The sequence below is a fragment of the Watersipora subatra genome, chromosome 5 (assembly GCF_963576615.1).
Source record: "Watersipora subatra chromosome 5, tzWatSuba1.1, whole genome shotgun sequence".
Lineage (NCBI taxonomy): Eukaryota > Metazoa > Bryozoa > Gymnolaemata > Cheilostomatida > Watersiporidae > Watersipora > Watersipora subatra.
Window position 1 is genome coordinate 60056039 of NC_088712.1, and position 25104 is coordinate 60081142.

Consider the following 25104-nt stretch of genomic DNA (forward strand, 5'->3'; position numbering starts at 1 on the left):
GAAGCCTCTTTCTATATCCGCTAAACTCAGGCTGAACAAAGGAAATGCTACTCAACTCTGATGACAGCTTGAACACAATGACTAGGAAGTCTAGAGTAGCTGTGAGAATTATTTACATACTATATGCGTTTTTAGTAGTCTTCCCGTGTTAGTTTTCTGTTGAATTATGTTTACAGTTGATACTGGCAGTCTTGAGTCCCGATCATTCTAAATGCTGTCCCATGATTCCTCTGCAAGGAATCATATTGATGGCAATGATGACAGCAACACATCAACAGGCAGCAGATAATAAAAACTTTTCTATAGTCAAAGATGACTCATTCAGAGATGTACCTAACAAACGTCAGCTTGGATCTAATATTATAAACCATGTGCATGTGGAGTCAACACCCGCAAAGAGTCAAAAAGCTTTACACGAAGAACTGAAAGTCGGGGTGATGTTGCCATTCAGTGACGCATTTATGTATTCAAAGAGGAGAGTAAAGCCTGCTGTTGAAATGGCACTTTCAGAATACCTACCATTAAGCTATCATACTATGTGAGTACACGTTAGATATTGATAGCGGTTCCTTCTGCCCACATTTGTCATTTCTAAATACGAATATTATTTTTCATATTATATTTCATATCACTGAATGACAAATATAGTTAATAGTAGCATGCTGCTGGAATAAGCACTAAAACTGTTTATTTATAACTTTATGCATTCTTTTTATGTTTCTAATTAATTAATAAGAGAGCAGTTCTGAATGTTTTTAAAAGAATGCTGTTCAGCACAATTGTATCAGCAGGGTTATCTTCTCTCGGCCTACATTTTTCAAAGCCTGAGCTGCCATAGGCCTAGAGCTATATCCTGTCTACGTATTGCATATATCAATGCCTGAAAAAGCTCGAACTTGATAGAATAATGCTTTAGAAAGCTGGTAAAAGTATAAAAGAAATGTAATACAAAGTTAATAGTTTATAATCTGTTCAAGCTCACAGCTAGCAGTAGATGAAAGTTTAGACAAGCGTAGATTTATACAGACCAACTGTTTACTCGCTTTTTTCTTGCTGTTGTCATTCCCAAAAACTGTTTTTAAATTTTCGTAATCAAGCAAAGTGTGGCGCATGTTTGATTACAATGTTCCATCTAATATCCATTCTTTTAGCAGAAAAATATATTTTAAACTTTAATTGTTAAACTATTTACTTGATTTGAGTGGATAACTGTTGCCTTCTTTTTCTTCTTTTTTTATGTTTTATTATTGTTGTACGCCATAATTTGAAAAAACATTTGTATTTGAAATGAAATTATTGCCAATGTATTGCATCTGTAAAAGTGTCCCACATCTATGCATGTTTGTCTGTGTGTATGCATACATATGGTTACATATCTATTCATATATGCATGCGCAAGGGGGCGATATGTTTGCATGTGAGTACATACATGCTCGTGAATATGCTTCCTTAGATGTGGACATGTGTGTGTATTGTATATGTAGACTTCTGGAAATAGTATTGTTAGGGTAGCATTGTCAAGAGAAGACGACTTATTTAATTGCTATTGTAGATATTTAGATAGTCGATGCAGACAGGACTACTGTCTCAATGAGCTCTACAATCTAAAGGTAACAGAGAAAACAATTCACCTTCTGCTTGGACCTGTTTGCGACTACTGTCTCTCTCCTGTTGCCAATCAACTGCTCTTCTGGAATGTTCCAACCATCTCACCTGGTAATTTATGTATCAGCTGACTTGACAATAGTTATACCAGCCTTTGTTTTAATCGAAACTAATTAGTTTGTTCTAATCTACAAGCTCGTTTATAAAAAGCTACCATAATCGTGACTCAACTTATAAAATTTGTACTGTTTATAACGACAATCTAAACAACATATTTACAAATTAAGCAGTTTATTTTAGCTAAGCTAAAGGTTATGAAATCTATCTCTTTTGTGTAATACTTGATTAAATTGTTGTAGAATTTTTATTTAACAAGTAATTAATTAATTATAAGTTTTGCTGGCTTAGGAATATGTTTCAATAACACGTAACAAAGTTTGCAGTTAACCACAACGACACTCCATAAACAGAAATTATGTAACGATGTAAAGTAGATGGAAATCTTGCATGGGTTAACGACCTTGAATAGGGCTGTTGCGGCTGGAGTGAGTGATGAGTAGCGAATGTGCTGAAGATCAATAAACATAAGATAACAACTAGGAATATCGTTAGTAAGTAAGGTAAAGGCTACTAGTAATCATATTCACTGGTGTAGCTGAGGAAGATGAACTTCTCTGCAAATGCAAATGTAATTGCTATCAGACATATTAGTCACGTTAGCTCAGTTACGGTGTTCCATAAACTGAGAGTTGTGTGCTCTTGGGTCTTTTAATAAAATAAGTAATTACATAGTGAGAAGGATGTAAAGTTCTTACAATCGCCGAATGAACAGATTCTAAAAATATTGTACGACTGAAAAAACCCACAGAAGAACTGAAAAAAAAACTGGCAAAACAACTGAAAAAACTAAATGGTTGAAATGGACTCAGCAGAAGTGAGTTGGGAGGAGGCCCGCTGAAGATGCTAGTTTAGATAACCAAAGTGGCTGGTTGGTGTGCACGAGCATGAGTAGTCGAACTCTATGCTTGTGACAAACAGTTTGGTATTAAAGAGAGTTTTCACCATCCTGTATCTGGTTTAGGCAGTCATCTTAAACATCAATAGGTGTTCTTCATGTTTCCCTGGCATCTCCTCTAACACGGGAACTATAAATGCCAGAGTGTGACTAGCAACTGCAAGTCTAGAATTGATGAGTTGGCACTTTCAGAGAAAAGTGGGTTTGAGAAGTGATTAACACACAGGAGATGCACTTCCTTAAGGCTGAGGGATGATTGAAGGCTAGCGCTACTAGATTAGTAAACACCAAGAGAGGACAACTCACGGATAGACTAATGATTACTATATGATTGCCATGGGTTCTATTCTATAACTAGTTCACTCTCCTTTATACACTAAATTATCTTGGACATTTAATCATTTCTATCATGTTTGTGTATCTCATCTTAATCTGGTTTTATACCTTAAATATCTCAGATATTGTTTGTGAGTGGCTGGTCATTTCCTGTTGCTATGCTTGACAAGCCTTAGGTTTTCGGCCATTTTTGTATTAACTTATTAGATTAGAAGCTATACTAACTGTGTTAAGGGGTCAGTTTGTATTGCTTTAGTTAGAAGTTGCATTATTTATAGAAGTTGCATTATCTATAGAGGTTGCATTATCTATAGAGGTTGCATTGTCTATAGAAGTTGCATTATCTGTAGAGATGGCATTATCTATAGAGGTTGCATTATCTGTAGAGATGGCATTATCTATAGAAGTTGCATTATCTATAGAGGTTGCATTATCTATAGAGGTTGCATTATCTATAAAGGTTGCATTATCTATAGAAGTTGCATTATCAATAGAATTTGCATTATCTATAGAATTTGCATATCTATAGAAGTTGCATTAATAAAATAGCTGGGTTATTTGCTCGAAGTTAGCTCTGTGTCTCTACAAAGATTGTTCAATGATTATAATAGCACCACTTACGCTTAATAGCAGAAGTTGTTTTGATATCATCGGATGTCTTTGTCAGTTACTGCCAAAAGGTTTAAAGTTACCCTGCATTCTTTAGACGTTAAATTTTAGTTAAAGAAAGCAGAGCCAATTCTAAGGTAATAGAGAGATTTTTGCAGCGTGAAAAAATCTTTATGTAACCATACTTTGGTCTGTGTTATTTGTTGATCACTCTATCAAACAACATGCAACTAATTTTGTGTAGTTATAGTGTATATATACATAATTTGGCAAATCACTCTTTTAGCAAAGACTAATCTTAATACAATCACATATCGTACATACAACTTTGAATGTACACATAAAAAGAAATGAAACAGACATCATGTTCTCTCACTAAATTGTGATCAATTAAAACATTTCATGCTAATTAGAAACCATTAACAATGCTTTCTCAAAGATCAAATGTGAAAAACCTTTTTTTAGTGCACCTACAGGTGATTAAAAAGTTATATTGTATGAGTTTTTTATTTTATATTAAATACAGTTTAAATGCATAAAGAGGTTACTTTACATTGGTAGACTTACTCCACATGAGTAGACAATCCAGATAATCCAGATCCAGTAGTAATCCAAATGGGTAGATTACTTTCCATGAGTAGACTACTCCACATAGTTAGACTACTACTATAGTTGGACTACTCCACATGAGTGAACCACTCCACATAGGTAGACTACTACACATGGGTACGCTACCCCCATGGGTAGACCACTCCATATGGTAAGACTACTCTCATGGGTAGACCACTCCATATGGTAAGACTACTCTCATGGGTAGACTACTTCACATGAATAAACTAGTGCACATGAGTAGACTACTCCAGATGGTTGTGCTACTCTGCATAAAAGCAATGCCTTATGTCCTGCAGTAATGTTGCTGCGTGTTCAATGAGTTGCTCATTGTCTCACCTCCTTGTCTCAAAGTAACATAATCTTATTATTAATCATATTATTTATTAAGTAGCACTATCTGGAGAGATGGCATTATATATAGATGTTGCATTATCTATGGAGGCTGCATTATTTATAGAGGTTGCATTATCTATGGAGGTTGCATTATCTATGGAGGCTGCATTATTTATAGAGGTTGCATTATCTATGGAGGTTGCATTATTTATAGAGGTTGCATTATTTATAGAGGTTGCGTTATCTATAGAGGTTGCATTATCTATAGAGGTTGCGTTATCTATAGAGGTTGCATTATCTATAGAGGTTGCATTATCTATAGAGGTTGCGTTATTTGTAGACGTTGCATTATCTATAATAGAGGCTACATTATCTATGGAAGTAACATTATCTATAGAGGTAAAATTATTTATAGAGGTTGCATCTTTTATAGAGGTAACATTATTTGTAGAGATATCATTATCTATAAAGGATCAGTATCTATTGAGGCATCATTATTTGTACGGTTAATGTTACCTATAAAGGTAACATTATCTATAGAGGTAACATAATCTATAGAGGTACCAGTATCTGTAGAGGTTGTCTCATAAGCTGAGCTTATTAAATGTGATGATTTTGTTTTTTTATTTAAGTTTTTATCTCATGGTCTACTTTGCTTTAACTGGCATTGACTGGCGATGATACAATTACTATTAATCTTGTTTTGTTTATCTATCTATCGTGGCTTAGTTAAGTTGCACCTTGAAGAGTTATCACATCTCGCAAGTCTATCTAAAGAAATGCTAGTTATTACAAATGCCCAGACTTTGGACAAACTGCCAAATAACTTCTCAACCTTTTGTAGGTAAAAAAACTGTTTGATAGTTTGTAAGGTTTGTAAGTCAAAATGATTTGAGCTTATAAAATGTTCAGCTTTTTTAGTCACGCATCAAATTTTGCAAACCACAGATGAAGACAAAAACCACAAGATGTCTGAGAGCATCGTAAACAGTTCATTACTGTCGGTAAAGCTCTCTAAAAGCACCGAGCTATAAGACTTTGGCTGAGCCTCAATTTTAAGAACAGCATGATTAGACCATGTCCATAAAAATAAAAAAATCTGAAAGCTATTTTAGGGATTATCATACCTACCTTCATAGAGCTACTATTGAATATGGGCCCAGAAATATAACCTACAGGTACCTGCCTAAGCAGCTTGCATAAATTAGTTATAGGCACTGCCAAATTTTTATATCATTTATTTTATTATTACAGTTATTATTACAGTAATCTTCCCATTAAACTGTACAGGACTGTTATACCCTAGGTGGTATAGCCAAAGAGTTCTCCCAACCAGATGGCCATACCGTCCTGACTAGAGTAGGACTCTCAGGAATGGAAAAGCTGGCGGCTGCTGCTCGTGAAATACTTCAAACACACAATCTTACACGGTGCGTCACCTCGCCTACTTTTCTATCTATAATCTAGTTTGTTAAAGTCTGCTGGTGTTTCTCTTGTTCACCATTACGTAAAAACATAATTTATTATATTTCTAAATTATTATAGTTGACGAATACACTGACAGTCTGGTGCCGTGAGAGATCATCATGCGTAATAATTAACTTGACAATGTTTCCTAAATAAGACCAGGTGATTGATTACCACAAGTGATGAGGTGTTGGTCTTTTAAGTTGAATGTAGGGAGTTCGAACCCTGCACGATGCATTATTTTGTTTCCACCTACAACTATGGATTTAGACAGATTAACAAATGGGTCGGCAGAGATCTTATCATAGCAAAAATTAGCAATGATCCAGAACTATAGTAGCCACAATTGGAAACAAAATTTTGCATCTTGCGGGATTTGAACTCTCAACAATAATCTCACTGCGTAGCCTGATACTGTAACACCTGCACCACCCTGCCACTTAACCACCCTGCTACAGTTAGACTAAGTAGATGAATATCTATAACATCTGATGATCTCTCACAGTACACCGGACTTGCAGCCTGCAAGTCTGTAAGCATTTTCCTTATATTAATTATCCTGCAAGTTGCAGAATAATTAATAGGAGGAAAATGCTTACGACTTTCCTGTCTTTAAAAAATCTTTGAGCACATCAAACATGCTGCGCAATGTTGTACTGACAGTCTATCATTGTTGGTTTGCAGACTCCGATACTCTGAAGGTTAACTCTTTTTGTCAGTGACCATCCTATTTTGCACTGAACTAATGGTTAGTGTGACCTCACATGCTCATTCAAACGCAGAATCACTGACCCTCTTTAATATCCGAGTTTGAGCAATTTTGGCTAGATCTCCTAGTATGGATTACTGAATTTATCAAGGGAGTTACACAAAAATTTTTTTTGCTGCAGACCAGTAGTTCCTTTATGATCACAAAGTTGTATCTCCCTGGTTTCAGACCAATCATCTCTTTCAGTTTTGTGTAGAACTGAAGCTCTCCAGCTTTTTTATCATTAGATGTTCACCTCTCTAAAATGCCGTTAAAGTGTGCTCTGAGCATTTACTGTAAGTACTCCTCCTTTGATCTAGTGTGAGTTCACAAGAAGAAGTTGTCTTGCCTTGCTTCTTCTCTCAGTAAGTTGTGGCAGGTAACCATCATGCGAATTAAATAGGCTGTGGTTTTACATATCGTGGTTTCTCAGCACTTTGCGAGCAATCAAACATAGTTCTTTTCAAAGATTTCCACTTCTTCTCGAAACACTTTGCTCTGTATCAACAGGTCTCCTTTTTCGATCAGGTCATGTCTTGTTTCTCAGCGTTCCAATGATCAGCTTTTGTGATGGCCTGTCTAGTAAAGGGTAAAAAATTGATTTTTGTTTGTGTTATGTTTCTGCACAGAAGCAATTAAATAGAGTATTAAATTAGAGGAATGGTTTATTGCACACTCCAGAGACAACTGATTTGATAACAGAAAACCCAAGTATTTATATGTTTGGTCATAGAAAAGCTTTGTAAAAAGCTACAAGCATTATTAATAGCTATAATGAGACAGTACTATATAATATTAGCTTGTATAAAGCTTTAGCTAAAAAGCATAATGTTTGTTGGCAAAGTACCAGTAATACTTGGCACTTGCATGACACCTCCTCACTAAGCTAAAGGTTCTTTCTGGTTCTCTTAGACCTTCGGGGTTTGTCTTTGCTATACTCATCTCCATCAGGTAGACGAGGGTTGCGTGGTCTTCTTCTAGACGGAGGTTGCTCTGTTACAGTTGTAGGGGCTGGTAGTTGCAGTTTTGTCTCCTCTGTTATATCAGGTTTATCTCCAGGGTCTTGATCTTCTTCTGAGTATCTTGGTCTGAGTTGTTCAACATGTCTTCTCCAAGTAGGTCCCTTTGGTACCACTTTGACATTGAGACTACGAGTTCCATATATCTTAGTAACAATGGCTGGAACCCATCTAGGTTGTCTGTTGCGTCTAGGTCCATGATACAAGGCATAGCATGGTGCTCCAAGATTGTAGCTGTGTATCTTGCTAACTGTCTTTTCTGCCGATCGGTTGACTTCTCTGGATTGATGAAACTGTGCTATGTGTGCGGGTGATGGCAATAGGGTGTCAATCTTGCATCTCATCTGTCTTCCATTCAGCAGCTGACTGGGAGAGTATCCTGTAGGAAGTGGTGTCCTTCTATAGTGCATCAGGAACTGTTGTAGTGCAGATTTAGGTGAGAGTGACGATTTCTTCATGGCTTGTTTGAAGGATTGTACTAGTCTTTCAGCTGCGCCATTTGTAGCTGGATGGTAGGGTGCTCCAGTGAGGTGAACAATGCTTCTCTCTTGACACCACTGCTGAAACTCTCCTGAGGTGAAGCTGGTAGCATTGTCAGTGACTATGGTGTGAGGGTATCCAAAGTGTGCGAATATCTCCTCTAAGATGTCTGTGGTAGCTCTGGTAGAAGTAAATGACGTCCTGTGTATGCATGGATACTTTGAGTAGGCATCTATCATCACTAGCCATTGGCTGCCCATGAAGTTCACTGCATGATCTAGGTGAAGACGACTCCATGGCTTCTCAGGTAGCATCCAGGGATGTATAGGATACTTCTGTGGAAGCTTCTGGTGTTCAGCACAGGCAGTGCACTGTCGGCTTGTCTCCTCTATATCAGAGTCAATGCGAGGCCAATAGACAGCAGTTCGAGCTAGCTTCTTCATTCTTTCCATTCCAAAGTGTCCAAGGTGAAGGATCTTTAATACTTCCTGTTGTAACTTGACAGGAATGACTACTCTGTTGCCATATAGAAGACAACCTTCAGTGATAGAAAGTGAATCTGAGATCTTGTGGAAGAGTGACAGCTGAGTCTCCTTCATCTCTTTGTTACCAGGCCATCCTTCTGCTGTGTAGCGCATTACTGTGGCTAGTGTTAGGTCTTTCTTTGTCTCCTTTGCTAGAACATTGTAGTCTGTAGAGTTGAGCTGTTGTCCAATAGTGTGAATAGTGCATACTGTATCAACATCATCCTCATCTTCTCTTGCATCAAACTCTTTATCATGTCCAACTGGCAGTCTAGAGAGGACATCTGCATTTTGATGATGCTGGGTAGATCTGTATTCTATGGTGTAGTCATACTGATTTAGTACCAGTGCCCATCTTGCTAGTCTGTTGGCTGCTAGAACTGGAACTCCTTTGGTAGGTCCTAGAAGTGTGAGAAGAGGTCTGTGGTCAGTTACCAAGATAAACCGTCGACCATACAGGTACTGGTGATACTTCTTTAGAGCAAATATGATTGAGAGAGCTTCTTTTTGTATTTGTCCATATTTCCTCTGTGTGCTGGTCAGTGTTTTTGAAACATTGGCTATTGGTCTCTCACTTCCATCAGGATAACGATGAAATAGTACAGCTCCCAGTCCAGTTTCTGAAGCATCACATGAGATTCCAATGTCAAGATCTGGGTTGAAGTGTGCTAAGACACTATCAGTTGATAGCATATCTTTCAGTTTGTTGAAGCTCTTTTCTTGTTCAGTGCCCCACTTCCAGGTCTCTCCTTTGCGTGTCAGTTTGTGCAATGGTCCTGTGAGTTGTGACAGATTGGGTATGAACTTGCTGTAGAATTGTGTAGCTCCTAAGAAAGATCTTAGCTGAGTTAAGTCTGTTGGGACTGGCATCTGTTGTACTGCATCTGCCTTCTTTCCTTTAGTGATTCCCTTTGAAGTGAGTTTGTGTCCCAGATACTCTACTGTAGGTTGAGCAAAACAGCACTTGTCTTTTCTACATCTGAGCCCTCTTTCTTCTAATCTTTGAAGAAGTCGACGTAAGTTTTGTAGATGGCTCTCTGCATTGGCTCCACTCACTAGTATATCATCTAGGTATACTGCTACTCCTGGGAGGTCTTGTGTCAGTTGCTCCATGATTTCTTGAAAATACCCTGGTGCTGAGCTTATGCCAAAGGGCAACCTCTTCTGTAGTAGTACTCCTCGGTGTGTTGATAGTGCTAGTCGTCGTTGACTTTCTGGTGCCAACAATATTTGATTGTAGGCATCTGCTAAATCAATCTTTGTGTAGCAATAGCCTCCACCTAGTTTTCTGATTAGATCTTCTGGTAGTGGGATAGGTTTCCTATGTGTTTCTAGCTGATTATTGATAGTCTTGGAGTAGTCTCCACATACTCTGATCTTCCCTGCAGCTTGACCTGTTGTAGATTTGCGTACAGGTACAACTGGTGTTCCATACTGGTTGAATTGAGTTGGTTCCCATATGCCTTTAGCTACACCTGCTTCGTATGCTTGGTTGAGCTCTTCTGTCAAGGCAATAGGAACTGGTCTGGGTCGGCAGAAGACTGGCTTTGTTGAAGGTTTGAAGTTTATCTCTAGTTCAAAGTTCTTGAGACATCCTAGCTCGTCTTTGAATATTTCTGGAAATTCTTTGCACATCTCCTTACACTTGATTTGTAACCTCCCATCTGGCTGGTTCTCTGTGATTGTTGATACAAGGTTCTGTTGTAGCTTGTCATCAATAGAGATGCCTAGTTGCTGTATAGCAGTTCTTCCTAGTAGGTTGAGATCTTGTACAGCACTAATCACAAATGGTAGTCTGACTTCTTTCTGTGCATCCAATTGGGCAGTTAGCTCACATCTGCCAAGCATCTCTATGAGATGTCCTGAGGCTGATTTGTAGTTAACTGTAGTAGGTTTTAGGTTTGGCTTTCCTAGCTTCTCCCATATTGATTTACAGATGAAGTTGTCACATGCTCCAGTGTCCAGTTCAAGTGTGAAATTGTCTCCCTCCAGTTTGATGTTTTCAGCAAGTTTCACCATCTTGGTTGATGTGCATTCTATCATCTTTACTGGTTTTTCTGCTGCAGATGATTTCTTTTTCTTGCATGCTCTCTCTATGTGACCTTGTTTAGAACAAAAGTTGCAGGTGGCTGCTTTGAATCTGCAGTCATCCGCTGTATGGTTAGTTCGGTCACATCTGTAGCATAGCTTTCCTTCCTTCTGCTTGTCAGGTGTAGAGTTGTTTTTCTGGATTGGTTTGTATCTTGATTTCTGTTGAGCAACCTTGTTGACTTTAGACGAGTTTCCATAAACTGTCTCTTTGGCAACTTTAGCTGCTTCTTCTGTTTCCTGTGCTACCTGTATAGCTTTGTTGAAGTTGAGTTCATTGTCCTTGACCTTGAAGAGAGATTTGAGAACTGCTTCATTGTTTACAGAGCAGATAAATCTTGTTCTGAGAGCCTCATCTAATGGATCTGTAATGTCTATGAAGGCACATGTAGTTGCATCTTGACGAATTCTGGCAGCTAACTCTTGAGTAGTTTCTCCAGGTTTCCTCTGCATGTCACTCCAATACTTGTACCGCTCTCTAACGATGAAGCGCTTAGGGTCATACTGGTCTTTGAGAAATTCCAGTATTTCATCCATGTTGAGGTCGTTGATCTGCTTGGGTGTTGAAAGCTGAGCTGCCATATTACTAAGCTGCTTGTAGAGTGTAGGCTGTTGGTTGGTGAGAAAAGTGCCAGCAATCTTGTCTTGATGAATAGAATTTGCTGCAATGAATGTGTTGAATCTGTCTATGTAATCTGTTAGTAGCTCTGCTGTTGGGTCAAAACCTGGGAAGGCTGGAACAGCGGTTGCAGCTGTTTCTTGTTTCCGTTGTAGGTTTTGTAGTAGTAGCTCCATCAGTTTCTTATTCTCCTCCATTCTTTCATCTTGCTGACGTCTGTATTCCTCTTTTTGCTGCTTGAACTCCTCATGCTGCTGTTGTCTATGCTCTTCTTGCTGCTTTCTCTGCTCCTCTTGCTGCTGTCTCTGGTCCTCCTGCTGCTTCTGCATTAGCTTGATCAGGTCTGCTACTTCTGCCATTGTAGTGGTGCAATTTTGAACAGTTACTCTTGTAATAAACCAGAACTCTTTGTATCGATTTTATCAATGATAAAATCTGAACAAAACTCTTTGTAACTGTTCAAAAGAGAAATCCTTGTCGCCAATTAGCTTCTGTTATGTTTCTGCACAGAAGCAATTAAATAGAGTATTAAATTAGAGGAATGGTTTATTGCACACTCCAGAGACAACTGATTTGATAACAGAAAACCCAAGTATTTATATGTTTGGTCATAGAAAAGCTTTGTAAAAAGCTACAAGCATTATTAATAGCTATAATAAGACAGTACTATATAATATTAGCTTGTATAAAGCTTTAGCTAAAAAGCATAATGTTTGTTGGCAAAGTACCAGTAATACTTGGCACTTGCATGACAGTTTGATCATCAGATTTGACCTTCATACCCCATGTGTGTCCTATAGCCTTCTTTCTTTGCTCTAGGATCTACAATCTTAATATCCCATGTGTGTCCCATAATCTTCTCTTTTCACCTTAGTATCTACAATCTTAACAACCGATGTGTGTCCCATAATCTTCTCTCTTCGCTTTAGAATCTACAATCTTAACATCCTATGTGTGTCCCATAACCTTCTCTCTTCACCTTAGTATTTACAATCTTAACAACCAATGTGTCTCCCATAATCTTCTTTCTTCACCTTAGTATCTACAATCTTAACATCCCATGTGTGTTCCATGATCTTCTCTCTTCACCTTAGTGTCTACAATCTTAACATCCCATGTGTGTTCCATGATCTTCTCTCTTCACCTTAGTATCTAAGATGTAGATCTACCTCATGAATCTACGATCATATTCACGTCTCTCTATTTGACAAACACTATGGCATTACATCAAATCATTGTCTATCATTGTGCAAATCTGAGTACGTACAAATTTTCTTTTCTACACTATACAAAATATTTAAGTTATTGATACAGTTGCTGCTGTTGTATAGCACTGCTGATGCATTTTTATTATATAAATATATACCAACCATACATGTATTAATTCCTTGCCAATAATTTAATTGGCAAGAAATAAAATTATTGCCAAATAAATTGTATGGTATAATTTGAAAAACAAAAATGTTTTTCAAACATCATCAAAAAATCCTAAAACAAACAATGGGAACAGTTATGTTTTTAATGTTTATTATTTAATTTTAATGATAACAATGTTTAGTATCACTTTATTATGCTTACCAGCTCAGCAAAATTATTAAATATTTTTATTAACATGTATTTTTTATAGTCAATTTGTTACTGTTTACTTTTTTGCTCTATTAATAGCAAATAAATTAATATTATTAAAACATTGTATATTTATTTATCAATAATATATCAATAAACTAATAATTCGTTTATTAACATTAATATTTATTAATATGTTAGTATTACTAAATCTATAAATTAAATTCATTGGCTGAGCTTTTTCTTATTTCCTTAGAAAAACTAAATACAAAAAGTATTGCATAATATACAGGTATAATTATTTGTCAATATATTTATTTATTAATAAATATGTTAGTGAAATAATAATTCATTTATTAATATTTATACATTAAGATTTATTAATATATTAGTATTAATAAATAAATGAAATTCATTGGCTCAGCGTTCTTATGTTTTTGAGATAAAACCAACTGCTAAAGTATCTCTCTCGTGGTTTGATTTTCATTGTTGGTTCACGCGAGGCCAGTAATAAGTTCCACTTGCAGTGCTGTTCTTATGTTTTCAGGGTTCTGCTGCTGTATGACCCAGAAGGCCAGGGAAATATTATTGACCTTTTATGCCACTTCCTTATCTCAGCTTTTCATAAAGAGATGGAGGGACAGCTCCAGCAAGATTACTACAAGTTTCAAGGAGAGAAAACTCCAAATTTCACCAACATACTAAAGCAAGAAGTGGGCTTTAAATTTTCAGGTACCTTTAAAAGTTGCTTGAAAGTTCTCTTCTTGTCAAAACACATAATTTTGTGGTAATGAGAGTGCAAGCCTAAACCTATGCATGTTTGTTACTGTATAATGGGCAGAAATGCAAACAAAACTCCAAAATTTTCAGCAAACTTTTTTGTCTGTTTTTTAGTTACAGTGTAATTAATTTTTGTTTAATTTAGTCTTTATTTAGTTTTCCAACTCACTATGCTGAAGACATGCATTTGTAGATTGATTTATTCTAGCATTACATTGTTCCTCATCGCAGCAGCAAATAATAGCACTATCTCCTTGGAAATCCCTCAAAATTTAAACAGTCATTTTTAAAGCTTTTTATGTCGCGTTTGCTTTGGCAATTTTTCAGAGCTTTTTTATTAACAACCAAACAAGCGAGTAAAAGATTTAACATAATGATGAGCATACCGTTTTATTAACCATTTTGTGAATTTTTTTTAAAATTTTCCACATTTGTTGGATCTGCTTAGTGCTTGCTAAACTTCCTGCCTCGGATTCAAAAGTCAACAAAAAGAGCTTTAAACTGTATTTATTAGCAGTTATTGCAGAGAGCTGAGAATAAATTTAATACATACCATAAAACCTCGCATCGAATGCCACCTTTATTTGAACTTCACCTCTATTTGACCGCCATTATGAAAGGGTTCAAAAAGGGAGCCAGCGTTTAATTGAATGCCACTTCCACTTTGGCATTCCTTGACCTTTACAAACCCATAATAGCAAGAGGTCAGTAGAAAAGTGTCTGCAACATTGTACTAATACTGACTCGGTTACATCAATAACAATTAATTCTTTTATTGCTTCTGTTCGTATCGAAGTTCATTTTCCAACTTTAAAGCTTTTTGGTTTTTTTGTTAAAACATTGAAAGCAACATCATTGAAATAATGAAAATATGTATCAGGCTAATGGTAGTTCCTTTTTCAATGCAGTTTTGGTACTTCAACGTATATGAAAAATGTTTTACATTCACAATGGTGTATGGATGATTAGTTTTAGGCAACAGCTGTGCTTAGCACTGATTCCGCTAAAAGTTTATAATTATTTGTGCAAAATGTAACAGTAAAAGTTTTGCCCAACTAAAAAATTATTTGGACGTTAATATCAACTAGTACAGCAGAGCATAAAAAAGTTGAGGTCAGAAAACATTGTGGAAGGTATTGAACAGGCAGAAGATGCTCATTTCATCAAAAGCAACAATCAGAAAGCAAATGGCCGAGCAAACAATGCAAATATTTTTGTTTTAAAAACGTAAATTTTTGTTTTTGCATGTAATATAAGTATGGTTTGTTTATGTTATTTGTTTATGAACATATATTTGTATCATTTGATAGATTACCATTATACAACTTATAAATTTGCAGATTTATAGCATATTATTTGATAGCATCGTTGTGATAATCTGATATTACAATTGATCGACGCTTGTAACTCCTCTTCTATAGCACATAAAAAGCTAGTTTTGGCTGTAAACATATCAATGAGAAAAATGATATTTTATGCAACAGGTAAATATAATTATAAAATGAAAATATGTTTTCAAATTTAGAAAGAAATAAAAATTGAAAGCTCCAACAAATTGCACAGAAGGGTACAGTCTATAATATCATCGTAGGTTAATTGCAAGTAATAAGTATCAACTGGTCGAGATATCTCTTGGTTTCTCAATGCATATTTATTAAGAGATCTTTGACAAGTTGAAGGCAAGTTAGCAGATTTATTGCATCTAAAAGGTTTAATATCACTCCATCAGAAAGAGAGGGCAAAATGTAGGCGCCATTCCCTTTGCGTGTAAAATGGCTAAATTTATCTTCCCAAAGTTTGGACGAATCATTTAAAAAATACAACAGCAGCCTCTATTTGAACACCACCTTTAATTGACCGCCACTATAAAGAAAGAGTTGAAGAATAGAGCCCCATGGCGTTCCATTAGAGGTTTTACAGTATATCCATGCACCCATATAGTTATATGTATACATATATAAAATATATACACGTGTATAAAGTATTATATATAAAACTATATGATATATCACATAGTATTATATACTATATAATATATCATATATATACTATAATATATGTGTAATATACACAGTATATGTGCATAATACGAGTACACATGTATATGTATTTACATTTGTTTGTATGAATGCTTGTAACAGTGGATGAGAGTGAACCATGATTAGCTCTAAGGAATTTATGAACACTTTCTTTTCATGCTTTGAACATTAAAAATTTCATTTTGTATTATATATTTCATATTACATATTTCATGCATTCACTCCTGTAGTTTTTTCCTACATTTCTTAGACTTATTGCTTTCTCTAGCTACTTTTAAAACATTCAAAATATGCAAAAAAATCGGAGGTTCATGTTATATTGCTAACATCATAGCCTAATTTTTTTTCTTTGTTCATTTTTGTTTCTCTTCTTACCTCTTGGTGACGGAAAATCTTACACTAGTAGAGCTGATCAAGTTGAGAGTTATGCTCTTCCGCGCAGTGGACTCACTTATGTGGTACATACAATGTACTTTATAATGTTAGGTTATAGTGCGGTGAGTGGCTGTTACTGCGTCAGGCTCCTAGCAATGACCCTAGCTATCATCAATTAAATAGGTGATGAATATGATAAAAAATCTGAAATGCATAACTTTTTAAAATTATCTAAAAAAGGAGAATGTATATTTTTATAAACTTTCCTTGAAAGTTATAAATGTATAATTTTACATTTCTGGCATCTATTACTTTACGTCATTCAATTTTATCTTTATGAATGTCTTTGTGTTTTGCTTGCAGTCAGTAGTCAGTCATGAATTTATAAAAGTACACCTTAGTCAATTGTGTCTGCTGATCTGATTTTATTGGCCTAGCACTAAAGTTACCGGCGCTCTTTCAATCATCCGGCTGTCTTTCTTCTTTTGAGCTCTCTAAGGCAATCCCTTTTAGCTGAAACTGCATTTTAAAGATGAATTTAAATCCAACTTTGGGAGGTTCATCAAAAAGTATCCTTATTTTTATAACATTTGTAATTGTTTTTAATGTCTGAGATGATTTGATTGCCAGGATGTTCCAAGATTAAAATCGACGAAACTGGGTCACGGTTAAAATACTCAGATCAAGCGAAAGTGTGATTATGATGTCTGTAGTTGCAAAAAGACTGACAGAGTAGAGACGCATCATGCTGCAACTTAAAGACAATAGCTGATATTAACTATTGCCACTATAACAACTACTGACATCATTTTGCACGCATTTGTTTTCTGAGCGTTTTAATCTCAATCAAGTTTTGTCAAATTTAATATTGAAACATCCTGACAGTCAGATCACATCGAACCTCAAAAATAACTGCAAATGTTAAAAATACCGATACTTTCTGATAAAATCAACCAAAAGTTTGTGTTAGTTCATTTTTAAATAGGTTTAGCCTCACAAGGGTCAAATATGGCAAAATGAATTAGAAATGTTCATCCATGTAATTCGTGAACAATAAGCAACCAGGCTGCTCGCTACCAACCCAGCGTTCCTAGAAATGAGTAGATATAGGTGTAGAGAAAGGCATATGAGATACGAGTGCAGACACTGAGAAATGTTGTCGCTAGTATTTCTCGAAATATACAGCAGAGTAGCACGTTTCAAACTGCTCCAATTTTTCTTTTAACAGGGTTTAAACACCCATAGCACTCATTGGACAGATGTCTGAACAATGTTGGTTGGTTCTAAAATCTGGGGTGTTTGAGTGTCAATTTTCTCTGAACATTTCTGTTGAATTTGAAACTGATATAATAAAAAATAACAATCATAAATGGCAGCAGACATGTTGACACGATAAAGGATAAATTCTAGGCAATAAATCTATAACTCATTAACCCCAATTCACACTATATCGCCGTATGTCGGAGTTGTATTCTCAGGGTTTATTGTTGACTATGGGCACCTGGGACCGATAGCATCGACCAAGCAACTCAGATACTTTGAGAAAATTAGCAGCTGTCAAACTTTCCCGATATTTTGCTGAGCATTCGTGACATCCTGTACAATTCGCACCATTTCAGCGATAATAATTCAAGGTCGCGGCGGATAGAGTGATTTATTTCTGTTTCTGATAGATGCTGTGGGACCAGAATTTGATTTGAGCATGCAAAAACAAAAATGTTTTTTCGCGAAACATTGAAAAAGAAAGATAATAACACTGCGCCACATCGTAGCTGCCGATGCAAATGCGGATGGGTTTATGATAGTGTGAACATTGTTATCATCGACGATCAGAGATGATCAAAGTGTTGAGGCATCAATGCCAAGATATAGGGGGAACCAGCTTTTTTAAGCTATTAGGCAAAAAAGTTGCACTGGCTGAGGTCACTAGGCTTATATTTATATTCTATAGCCCTAGTAGCACTTCTGTGTTGTTGGTGAGCATACAGAAGTACATCTAATCTTTGTTGGTTTCCTCCACACTGTTCTTCTGCGTAGAAAACAGAATGGCCAATTAGCACAGCTGGCATCGGTGAATAGCAGCTAATCACTAAGAGTCACATGAAGGGTTGCCCGGCTTCAGCAATTAACAACCAATTATCATGGTTGCCAATGTTCATTTCATGTTCACCTTTGGCGGTGGAAGACAACTCTTATCATGCTTCTGGTTTAATCTAATATACAAGTATTCTTTAAAAATGAACTTATACACAATATTTTAGTAGATTTTATCAGAAAGTTTCGGCATTTTCTACCACTAGTGAGTGTTTTTTATGTTTGAGGTGATCTGACTGCCAGGAAGTTTCGAGATTAGAACGCGGTTAAACTCTTAGATCAAACAAAAGTGCGACTATGATGTCTCTAGTTGCAAAAGGACTTACAGAATAGAGACGTGAAACGCTCAAACTTGAACGCAGTAGACGATATCAACTATAGCAACGATTACAACTAAGCTAGTGATGCAATTTAACTGATATTTTTCTTCTGAGCGTTTTAATCGCTACCAAGTTATATTAATTTTAAACTTGAAACATCCTGGCATTCAGATCACCTCAAACATCAATAACAACCGCAAATGATAGAAAAAAACCAAAAGTTTCTGTAAAATCTACAACAATTTTGTGTGAGTTCAACTTCAACTAGTTCATTGCTGAAGTTAGTTTTTTGAAGATCTCAGTCTTTGGCCTGTGCCAACTTTTGACCCGTAATGACCTTTGATATATACTGACCTTTGTTCTTTGCCTGACTCAATGTTACATCATAATTGTAGAACAGACAGCAAATTTTCAAAACATTAACACTTATAATATTGTTGTCAGTTTTAGAATTTTTGTCTACACCAGTGAGTAAACCAAGGTATTAATTAATTGATTTGAAAAATCTAATTATCTCAAGTGATTCAAACGCGAGCACTCTATTTAATAAAGGCTTCTAAAGATGCCAGTTCAAGTAGGTATACAAGTGCCGCATTAGTTATAGCCTGGCTCCCATAACTCTAGTATTTACCAAAGGTGTTTGTATGATCTCTTTACGCTCAAGCGCTGCAGCTAACAGCCCTATGGATGTTAGAGCCTACCCACTTTTTATAATTGGCCTAGTCGAACGCTACGTTATACATTAATTTCATAGGATAGTCAAGGACTTCTTCAGATCTTCCTTTACCTGTTCAGTCATAACAGGTGTAGATAAAATAATGATGGACCGGCAATATTGTTCGTTTGGGTCGATCTATTGAAGCAGCCTCTCCAATTAGTCTAGCACCCTTGAAGAGAGCTCGAAATAAGTGTCAATAAAGATAACTTTCTTATCGTAAACTAAATAAGAGGCCACATTGAATTAAACGCAGGAATTAAGAAACAAGAATTGTGCACAAAAACTTAATCGATATGTAGCTTATTATATTGTAGTCTTTATGCTAAAGAAACTCTTGACCATAAAAAATCTCATTGGCTTTAACATCTCCTAGAACATATACGAGAAAAAGATTCTTTGCTGAGTCCGTTCTTAAAATAATTCAGGGAGTTGTTCTCTCATCAGATTGTACACCGAGAAAACTCGGCTGCAAAGTTTCGCTTTGTTCTTTCCCACCTTTGGTTTAGGTAAAATTATGAAATTTGGGCCATCTCGTGTGACATAGGTTTTCAGTATAATTTCGAGGTTTGAAATTGACCAACTTTGATTGGGCTGTTAGTTTTTGAGATATCATCAGAATACCAAGTGCACTTCAAGCTGATTGAGAAATGAAGAGGCTGCTGCCAGAACAATAGTTTTTTAAGACACACTGATTGAAGTTCTTGGTAACAAAGTTTTAAAAAGACACAAAGTTAGAAAGATTTTCTTTAGCAACAAGAGCTTCACACTAAAACTACTGATTTTTTTATTCATTACAAATATACACATCCATCAGACTCGGTTCACTGCAATCCTTATGTTTCTTTAGTAACTTCTAAACCAAATAGACGAGAAGAGCTGATAAGTGAGTTTAGTTCGTCTTGGATCTTTTCGTTCTTTTCGCACCAAAAATCTGCCATCAAACCGAATTATGTGATATAATTGCTTCATGTATTTCTTTTATATATGGTTGAGTAATTGTATAACTGCCTCATAAAACAAGCAATGCAGTGCCTTAGCCATCAAATATTCAAGACTAACAGCAGGCTCTCAGGAGTTTATAACCTTCCAAAGTTTTCAGAGCTCGTGTCGGCTAGTGCCACCGTTGTTGTTACTTTATTGTGTAACACAAAGGTGTGCAGCGCCTGAAGAGGCTCTTGTTCTTTTGACCGAAAGTTTGTCAGGAGGAGAAGTGGCTAATTAAGGTCGTTAGGGTTCAAGATAGAAGCTGTATTTTCTTGCAGTATGATATTTAGATATTGTTTGTGCAGCGTTGGAGGAATTCACAAAGATGCTTGAGCTATCGTTATGAAAATTATGAGAATCCCTTTTGAGCTAACAAGTGATGTTTTCGCTCTCACAAAGAGTGAAAATATCAATGTTTTTCTAAGAATGAAAAACTTACATATATATATTTGTTATAACCTTATCTGTGGCCAAGTTTGTTACATATAGTAATGCATTTGTAAATTAGTTTATAATGAGCTACTATAATACCGCACTGACTTTATAATATAATTAAAAGGTTAAAATATGCCAAATACCACTAAAATAGAATGACAGACAGAAAATGAGAAGAAAATCTCAAAAAAAACAAAAAGCAAAAGAGATTTTTCAAATGCAACAATCTGTTGTCGTTTTAACAATCTACTCCTGTGTAATTAGGAATGCCAACACCTGTTATTATTTCCTGAAAGAAAAATTCGATGATGGAACAACAAACTCTGTTTATAACTTTTGAATATCGGAATTTCTTGGCAAAAACAGTTGCTATAAAAGGCATGCAATGCTATTTGTGTATTAACTAGAGAAGGAATATCCGAACGCTTGCGATAATAAAAGGTCACGTATATAGCGGAGCGAAACAAACCGCTCGCTGTAATGAGAGAGAGCACTCCAGATAGATAAACTATTGTTTACATAATCATGCAATTGCATCTATTGGTTGTAACAACAGCCAACGGCTTTGAGGGAAGAAATGAAAAATTTCCTTTCTACTGCCAAATAAAACCTTTTTGAATTCTGACCAGAGTTGCACAAGCTTATTCTAGAAACATTGAAAATCAAGTTTGTTCTTTAGAGCATTTCTGTTTGAAAGCTGTCAAATTTACATGCTGACTCTCAGCTCTCCGTTGCCTTGCTTTGTATGGCATCAGTAGTGAATGTAAACAGATTGTTTTCGCTGGCTACGACAAGGGTATGCGTAATTCTCACACAAGAATTTCTGTACCTGTCGGTGCCAAACAAATATTAACAAATTTGAGCTGCAAAGGCTGGCTAATTTTGCAGACCAGGTGCGAATAACTACAGCTTTTTGGCCGGTCAAAACAAAAGCCGGAAAAATAATTTCTCGCTATTCAATGCGTCGATGCTTGCTACTTTAGCTGGCACATTCACTGGTTGAGAGACTTGTTTGCATATAGATAGCGCTGTAGTGACAGCGCATAATCAGTTCTGGCTGACAGCTCTCAGCGACAGCTTTCAGCGCAAACTGGATTATTGATAAATTATTAGTCAATCTCACTGATTACATCTAACAGAACAAGTAAAGCCTTCTAATGCAATTAGCTCTGTCTGAAACCTGCAAACATAGCTGTTCTTTTTCTTGAAAAATTGTTAAGGGAATAAGCGAATATCCAATGCTAGTACTATTATTAGCTGTAGTAGACAATGAAACCCTGGCAATTGTTAACATGTATCGTAACCTCCAAATCAAAACCACTACTCAATATTTCATAAATGGCTGATAGGCCATTTTTATGCGAAGTTAGGCTGGAGTTATCTTCTCTGAAAGTATTTGTTGAATTTTTCTTTCATGATTTGTGTGCTTTGTTATATCCTAGCAGTATTTGAACAAGCATAAACAAAGGTAGAGTCACATTGGGAAAGGTAAATAGTATATGTACATAATTTATAGATAATGTTTGCTAGCCTAGCTGAGCTGCTTGTGAAATGCAGCTCTTTCAATAGAGGCAAAACTTTCTGTTTTAACAACATCGAAAGCAATGAGATTAGTTTGAATTCTTCGGAGAGCTTTGCTTTTCAATTGGCAGTCAGCAGAGCTCAAAGTTGGCGCAACCGTCGGAAAGGAAATTAAAATCTTTTGTATGGAATCTAAGTGTCGAGTCTAGTAAAGGTAACGTGTGCAGATAATGGATACTGGCTGGCCTAGGCAAATAATAATACACCTATCATAATGCTATTAAGGCTTCAGTCATTTGGAATCCAATCGATGATCAGCGGAGAGATAGCCATTTCTAACTGAGCTGCATGTCCATAGAAGAAACACGAATCGAGTTTAGTCTTTCGCCATTTGTACTGAGTTGTATCACCATCCACAGAGTGCCGTCGATAAGCTGCCAGCACTAAGAGAGTCAGTAAAGACATTTCATCATGCCGTAAAGGACAACTTGAAGCTTTCAAGGGTATAAAAGAGCTATGTAACACCTGGCACACATTATTCCACACTCTTATCTCGTATAAACAGTGCCATAAAAACTTCTCTCTTTTGTATATATATATGGCATTGGAGACAAGATAAGCGGGGCTCGTGTGTCTGTATTCCTACACTACGAATAACTCATTAGCACTTGGAGAGCAAGTTGTTTCGTTTGCTCATTTGCTAAGATATCGACGAACTGCTGTTTGTGTAATTGCCAATTTGGTGAGGTGAACAGTGACATTCTACGGCTTCTAATGACTGCAGACGAATTGCCAAGTTAGTGAGGTTACGGTATCAACCCTGGCAGCATCAACCTACGTCTGAACAGGCAGCGACTCAACTCTTGTAATTACATCATAAAGTGCAATTTTCATCAACGATTAGTAAGACTAGAGTTCAGCAGTGGACGATTTTAAGACACTCTACTTTCACTTAATCATGGCTGACAGCGTTTTGTGTATTTTAGTTTGCTTGTTGTGCTCTTTAAAAATTTATGGTACAGTTGGTGGAGTTAACTACACCAACAGAATTGGTGTGATCCTACCAGAAAGTGACGATTATCATTTCTCTATACATCGATGTGTACCAGCGATACGAGCCGGTATAGAGGAAGCATACAAACGCCAATACTTAGACCGTGATTCGATTCAGTTTAGCATAGAATATCAAGACTCCAAATGCGACGGTGTTGGAGCTCCATTGGCCGCTTTTCATTACATAACAAATGGACTAGCAGACGTCTTCTTTGGTCCGGTTTGTGACTACAGTCTTGCGCCGGTCGCACGATTCTCACCTGTTTGGAACATTCCAGTTATCAGTCCGGGAGGAATGGCGAGCGATTTTGGTGCAAAGACCTCCGGTGAAAAAGAATTTGGTACTCTGACACGTGTAGGAGACAATTTCTATTCATTACGCGACGCGTACTCAAAACTTATGGAAACTTATGAGTGGAAAAAAACTCATTTAATATACGATGCACAAGGCCAAAATTATGTGATGGAAGGCTTCTGCCACCTAGCTATGGCTTCTCTTCGGATGCTGCATAAAATAGAAAATGTGTACTACAACATTAATGAAAAGCTTGTTGGGAACGTCGATGGAAAGTTCAACGCAACAGATTTGCTGGTTAATAAAATCGGAAGCGAATATGGAGGTAAGATTAGAGACTGATACCTTATTGTTAGCAGAAATGCGGTCGAGCTTAAATGCGGAAGGTTTTATTCCGTGGTAATTTTAAAATGAATCACTCAAAATTTTTTGTGACTGCCTAAATACCAACCTTTATCAAAACTAGCAACAGATTAGCAATTCACACATGTTTGTTGATTGACAAAGTGAACACAAATCCAATGAGCACTTATAAACCTGACCAGTTAATTGGTACCCTGCTGTAAGAGAGGTGCTTTAGTATCAAATCTGCTTATTTTAAGTAAAAGATCTTATTCTATTACACCTTTAAAAGACATGATATATTTTTCAAGTTTTATATTCAATTTACACCAATTGCAAGCCAGCTATTTCGTCTGTCAATTCATCAAAGGTTTCAGTTTCTTTACTTAAATATAAACATGTGTGAAATTTGCGCAAATTTTTAGGTGAAAAAGTTTCATTTTCAACTTTGGGCACGTTCTGTTACATATGAAGACAACAATTAACATCAGCTTTATGAAAAATTAGAATCTGATAAACTCATATGTTTTTTTGCTTGACATGCTGCCAGCTGTTTTGATTCACCTTATAGGTTCACCGTAGCATGAAAACCTAAACTATTAGAAAACATTTTTAAGCAGAGCTATTAAGGATAGCACAACTCCTCCTCTTTCGCTTAATGATCATCTTTACAGATTTTGGATGTGTGACAACTTTCTGTTAAATATTAATTTTTATGTAGTTCATTTCTCTTTTAAGAATCATTTTGTTAATCTTTAGTTTATTCATTGTTGTTAATTTTGTATCGATGTCTCGTTCATCAAACATTATACAATGCAGTTGCTGAAGCCATGAAATATTAGTCCCACAGCAACTATCATGAAGAGAAATAGTATAGATTAAGTATCCCTCGACAGCCAATCAATATCGCCAAAGTTGGGCATATTACGCAGATTTTCATGGGTGCTCCGGAAAGTTTAACAGGTGCAATGTTTTTCGACACGCTTGGGTCGTCTCGGCGATGTTAGCGGTTTACGATGCGCCTAGTCGACAAACAATTGACGAGAAGACAACTCTAGTGTGAACCAGCCTTTAAGCTGCAGTCATACATATGATTCAGCCATACATCGCTTACACGGAGAGTTTAA

The 25104-nt window shown here is 36.3% G+C and overlaps 2 protein-coding genes across 2 annotated transcripts in view; both read left to right on the forward strand.

The window, feature by feature from the left end:
- Nucleotides 1-257: 257 nt before the first annotated feature.
- On the forward strand, nucleotides 258-23977 carry LOC137397543 (uncharacterized). Its single transcript, XM_068083836.1, has 5 exons — nucleotides 258-538; nucleotides 1553-1716; nucleotides 5817-5940; nucleotides 13569-13753; nucleotides 23310-23977. Exons 1-5 carry the CDS (start codon nucleotides 258-260, stop codon nucleotides 23975-23977), a joined length of 1422 nt encoding a protein of 473 aa, XP_067939937.1.
- LOC137396955 (atrial natriuretic peptide receptor 1-like) overlaps nucleotides 23927-25104 on the forward strand; it is a 54254-nt gene continuing 53076 nt past the window's right edge. Inside the window, exon 1 of the mRNA XM_068083240.1 lies at nucleotides 23927-23960. The gene's annotated coding sequence lies outside the window, so the exon portion shown is untranslated. The remainder of the gene's footprint in view (nucleotides 23961-25104) is intronic.

Excerpts from the sequence above, each read along its gene's own strand:
- LOC137397543 (XM_068083836.1), top strand. The coding sequence starts at position 258 with ATGACAGCAACACATCAACAGGCAGCAGATAATAAAAACTTTTCTATA. Across the intron at positions 539-1,552 it reads CCATTAAGCTATCATACTAT|ATATTTAGATAGTCGATGCA; the intron begins GTGAGTACACGT and ends TTGCTATTGTAG. Across the intron at positions 1,717-5,816 it reads TGTTCCAACCATCTCACCTG|GTGGTATAGCCAAAGAGTTC; the intron begins GTAATTTATGTA and ends GTTATACCCTAG.